General features: G+C 44.8%; 1 protein-coding gene across 1 annotated transcript; it reads left to right on the top strand.

The window, feature by feature from the left end:
* The first annotated feature begins 1,228 nt into the window (after positions 1-1,228).
* Positions 1,229-5,489, top strand: LOC101782286 (protein FMP32, mitochondrial). Its single transcript, XM_004966370.3, has 7 exons — positions 1,229-1,699; positions 1,851-1,982; positions 2,080-2,139; positions 3,900-3,976; positions 4,058-4,114; positions 4,833-4,899; positions 4,985-5,489. Exons 1-7 carry the CDS (start codon positions 1,532-1,534, stop codon positions 5,102-5,104), a joined length of 681 nt encoding a protein of 226 aa, XP_004966427.1. The 5' UTR covers positions 1,229-1,531; the 3' UTR covers positions 5,105-5,489.
* Positions 5,490-5,737: the final 248 nt, after the last annotated feature.

Below are 5,737 nucleotides of genomic sequence, written 5' to 3'. Positions count from 1 at the left end.
AAACACACTGTAAAGGCGCGTGTGTGAACAAATGAGTTGAGCACCCCAAGTAGCCAACACAAGATCAAGGAGCACCAAGCACCCACAACACAAAACAAACAACGTCGCGTGGTCCGTATTCCCGCACTCACTGGTGCTCGCTTTAGCCATGGTCCTTCACTTGATGGCGATCAAGTCGGCGGACCAGGACGTACGTGACACCGCACTTGCTGGGGTACGCCGTGGAGAAAGTTCTTCTTCCTCGTAGTAAGAAGGACACATGCAACTTTCAATATTTGTGGTTATGTATTGCTTATCTAACGAAATCGTGGTTTGGTTATAGCTCTGAAGGAATGATGCGTGGATGCTTTCTCCCATGGAGGTTGTGAGCATCAACCTCAAGTCACTTAATAGTGTTTCAAGTGTCAGTTAGTGTGAGATATAAATAAACTCCACATCCATTTACACTGGCAGAGCTTACCTGTGGGCAGGGTGGGCCATGCCCCCCTCCCCACTAAAATCTCCATTGATCAGGGTGGGCCATGCCCCCCTCCCTACTAAAATCTCCATTGATCAGGCTAATGTTCATGGATATTGTGGATTTTAGTTAGTGTTTCTGGCCCCTCAAGCTTTCTATTCAAGCTCCGCCACTTCCATTTAGTCTTGTGGTGTCATCGGGTCGGGGGCCGCAGAGGCTGTAGCATTGTAATATAGTAACGTCGTAATTCGGAACGTGACAATTCAAGCAGATTTCTTCCTACAGAGTTGTATGTTTTTTTACGCTGTGTGATAAAGTGACGGCTCTAGCCGTACCGTCTAAGCACACCCCTCCCCATGTGGATGCGTGCGGTTGGTGCGTTATCACCGAGCAAAACGCAAGAAGCAGCTTCCTTTCTTTCTTCCTGCGAAAGCCAAGACCCAATGGTCAATTGGCTACTCTATTTTCAAATTTTCACCACAAAGCAAACCTCAAGTACATTTGAATCTGAATAGTTGAATTCATATAGTTAAACTCGTCAAGATCTTACTCGAACTGCTCGTGGCTGCTTACTCTAGTTAACTGTGATTTGCGACTGCGATTGTGATTACTCTGCCTGAAACAAAAACACATATTCCTATCCTACTCAAGGACCCAGGGACAATTTTGAAATTTTTTGAAAAAAGGGTCGGTCTTTCTGGGAGAAAGACAAACAGGCAGTTCCCGCACGACGCGATAACAAGGGGAATCCATTTCTTTTCTTTTCACACACAAAAAAAAGTTTGCTTGGAAGCGTCTTCTTCCTCCCCAAGCCTCAACTGCACGCACGCCTCCCCATTTAGGCAGCGTCGGCCCCTCGCCGTCCCCCTCACCTTTCCCAAATTAGCGCCACCGCCACCGCCTCCCCCCCGGGAACGAAGCCGAGCCGCCCGAATCGCCCGCCACCCACCCACCAAGCCTTATTAGCCCGGCCCCCCCGACCGCTCCCCACCGGCTCGCGCCCCGACCAACCCCCCTCCTCCGCCGCCCTCCCGGTCCGCCGCTCGCGTCGCGTGGGGGGAGGAGGAGGAGGAGATGGCCGCCGCCGCCGTCGCCTGCAGGCGCGCCCTGCTCCTGCACGGCCAGCACCAGTGGCCGCAGCGCTGGGCGGGGGCGGCCGTGCCCACCAGCGCCGCCCGCAGCATCTCGCAGCTCGTCAAGACCAACGGCCGCCGCGCCTTCCTCGTCGACACCCTCGCCCTCGTAAGCAATTTCCTCCGCTTAGTCCCGTTCCGTTCCGATTTACGCGAATGCCGTGCGCCCCGTGCCGGGTTGCGCCCGGGAGGTGTTCGGCGAAATGCTCCGACGGGATGCTGATGTGGGTGCGCGCGCGCGCTCGTGGGGATGATCGCAGGTCAGGAAGCTGGAGTCGCAGGGCGTGCCGACCAAGCAGGCGGAGGCCATCACCTCCGCCATCACGGAGGTCCTCAACGACAGCCTCGAGAGCATCTCCGAGTCCTTCGTCTCCAAGGCCGAGATGCAGAAGGTAACACCCCACATTGCGTGCAGTGTTTGATTTGATTTGATGTACGGGTGGCTTGGTTAACTGTCTTCTGATTTGCTGGCCTTGTTACGCTGTGCAGAGTGAGATGCTGCAGGAGTCCAATATCTCCAAGTTCAAGTCGCAAGTGCAGAGCTCGCAGGTACTGTTCCAAGCTAAACAGTTAGGTCACGAGAATTAGCTGTTGCTGATTTTTTATTGAAATTGGTCTCAGGAGCTTGAACAAGTTCCACATAAACTGTTGCTGGCTTTCCATTGAACTTGATTGCATAGCTTCAGCATTTTTTTTGGGTGAAGACACCTAGCATTGGTTTCTGTCTGGATTGTTTTGGAATGTTCCATTTGAGCATTACTGGAATGAAGGTTTATACAACCTTGTTTAGAGCTGCTGTTCATTTCCATGGTGGGGCCATTATACTTTGTGGAATGAATGTGTGGGAATGGGGATTGTGGGTGGACATGATCATTTGACAACCATTTATATTTTCTTTTTCTCCTTTTTGGATATATTATATTATAGTGATTGTTATATCTTGATCATTTTGGCTGTCTTAATTTATAGTGAGACTAGTACATTTTTGCTCACTTTTATTAACACTTGACCTTTTATCTTGAGGTAAGATTAGTGGTCTGAGTTTACCTTGAAGAATTTTATCCTCGCATAAAAAAGGTTACATTAGTTCAGGCTTATCAGATTTACTACTTGCCTTGTATCTGTTACTACACTCTTCCTTGAATCAGCTTACATTCTCTCTGAGGCTTTCAACATATGTCTGATATCTAATTATCTGGACATGCCAGAAGCAAATCTGGGGAGGAATAAATGAACCTTCCTTGTCAAAATGATTATTAACACTTCAATGCATAAATGCACGTTTGAAACAGTTATGGCCTGTTTGTTTCATAGATGCTTCCTGAACATTTTTATAATTTCCTGTGCAGAAGATAATTCTGTTCTAATCCATTATATTCTTATGTAATTGCACTTTTCCTTTTGGTTCTGCAATCTACTGTATTATTGTTTATAATGTTTTGCAAAATAATTTCTAGAAGCATTAGAGCCTTTAGAAGTGTTGTGCTATATTAGACCCTCCAAATTGAGTAGCTGATATTTTATTGTACACTCTGAACTTCAAGAATGTCTTGCTGGTTGTGCTCAACTGCTCATTGGCTGGATGTGTTACCTAACCTTTCATTCATCTTATCATGCAGTATTGTTCAGATAGACTGAGACTTCTTTTGTTCTTGATGTCCTGTCATGTCTAGCTGTATAGGAGGATCATATTATTGTGCCCATATGCAATCATACTTGTGGCCATCTTTGTTTAAGCTACCTGTCATGTTTGCATTGAGCCATCCGTTATCTACCTGTCATGTTTGCATTGAGCTATCCATTATCTAATTTGGAATACCAAGCTGATGCATTTTTCAAGAGCAGTCCTACTCATAATCCTTACTTTCAGAATGTGTATGTCCAGAAATCCTGTCTAGAATTTAAGGGTACTCTGGTTTATATCCATGATGCTGGGTTTTTCTTTTTACTGTGGTCCTACTATCCTAGCTTGAGATTTGGGAATAAAAGGCATTGTCGTTGTTGTCATTGCTGTTGTGTGCTCTGAAGAACAGGAACAGACCTCAATGGCTCAATGTTTTAACTGGACTTACACAGAACTGCATATCTCAATTTCATAACTCATAAGTGAAACAAGTAACCTACAAACAGTTCTCACTTTTACTGTGCACCATGCTCACATGCATTACAGTTCAGGTGTCCTCATATTGCTGCTTCTCTCTTTACATTTTTCAGCTTTAGAAACTGTTGTCTTGAGTATTTTGTCCTGTATTTATATTTTTTTAATGGTTACAAGGGCAATCTCTTAATAGGACCTTTGCTTTCTGCAGGAAAACCATTTCTCTTTGCTACAGCGGGAGACAGAGAAGCTTCGTGGAGATATTGATAAGATGAGGAGTGAACTGAAGTCAGTATTTAAGTTCAAGAACTGTTTATATCAGGATTCTGAATGAGCGCACTCACACAAATGATTTATTGTGTGAAACAGATATGAGATTGACAAGGTCACTGCAGGGCAGCGGTTGGATCTGAACCTTGAAAGAGGGTAAGATCACTTGTCCCTATTTAGTTCTTTTCTCATTCACTGCCTACCAGTTGTGCTGAGTGCTGACCTCTGAACATAAGAATTTATACTTTCTACAAACTTTTATATAGAACAAATAGAATACTCATTACAAAGAAAGTAGTCCTTGGATTCGACTTGCTTAGTTCTTAGTTGTCGTTGCTCACTTTGGCACCTGATAAGGCATTGTTGTTCAGGTTTTAAGATTCCTAGACAAATATGTTCTGAGATATCCAAATTCAATATACCAGGTTTGGCCTTATGTCTATGGTTGAGATGCTCGCAATTTTCTCTCTTAACAAGGATGCAAATTATTCATTGCTCAGCTGAGAAAATTACATGATCAACAATGATGGATTGCTAGGCTATGTAAGCTGAAGTGAGAATTTGGCACCATGCTCCACCCCCTGCGTAGTGTTTGGTTTGCATGTGGTCTTAATGTATCAGGAAAACTCACTTTATATTGAGTGTCTCCAAATAGATGACACCATTAGCTGGTGTAATCTTAATGCTCTTGCCCTGTGCCTCCTTTGAGCTTTTCTGAAAGAATTATTGTAGTTTCTGATGGGTTACAATTGGAATTGTTGTTATAGTAAGGCCGCTGAGCAATGATGAATTTATTTTTCAGTATAATCGCCTGCATCGTTAAAACTGCCTCGTGTGTGAATATTAAACCTGATTGAAAACACAATTGCTGCAGGCGCATACGTGACGAACTTGCCAAGCAGAATGAGGAAACTACTGAGCTTACCACAAAGCTTGACAAGGTGATCTGTAGTGAACTAATGCTGCATGTCTGTGGAATCATCTTTTACCCCAGAGACCAATCTAATGTTCTGTTACTATATGCAGGAAATTCACTCACTGAAGGCCCAGCTGGAGGCAGCAAAGTATGATGTCATCAAATACTGCATAGGTACCATCGTTTCGATATCAGCTGTCGGACTCGCCGTTCTCCGCATCGTGATGTGAAGCAAGCGAGCGAATACGTTCTTTCGTTTACCCAAATTCATCCGTGGAAGCCCGCTAGAAGAGGATAGGTTCTGATTCTGTTCCTAGTTTTTGGAGGGGACAAAACGTGCTCAGGAGAAATGTTGTAACACCTGGTAGGGAGATGTTGCTCAAACTTGTAAAATTCATTGCCTGCGGAAGAAATGCATCCGAAATGATTCTTTACCTGTGCTCGAGCCTGCCACTGGATTAGCGTGCTGGTTTCCGTTCTGTTGAAGCCGTTGTTGGTTGTTGCGTTGACCTCAGTTATGTGAGATCCTTAAACTGTGTTGAGCCTCGTGTTGTGCTCAATGCATCTCTACTCCATTGTATGTTCTGATGGTAGTGTGGCTGTTTGACTGTTTCATTGTTTGATTTGTTTCTGTTATTCGCTTCATCTTGCTTGAATGCTTGCATTGACGGCCCAACTCTAGCACCTCTTCTTACATGGGCCTATGACTAAGGTTCGAGTTGGATTTATCAAATATTCACATGACCAAGCAAGAAGGTTCCTGCTCTGCTGCTTATCTGATGCATATTTTCCTTTGTTGTTGCGTTTTGTTTCGTAAACCCGTCCGTTGCTGATTACTCTGGCGCCACTCCACGATTTCTGGA

This window comes from Setaria italica, chromosome IV (assembly GCF_000263155.2).
Source record: "Setaria italica strain Yugu1 chromosome IV, Setaria_italica_v2.0, whole genome shotgun sequence".
Lineage (NCBI taxonomy): Eukaryota > Viridiplantae > Streptophyta > Magnoliopsida > Poales > Poaceae > Setaria > Setaria italica.
This window is presented reverse-complemented; position numbering and strand designations above follow the sequence as displayed.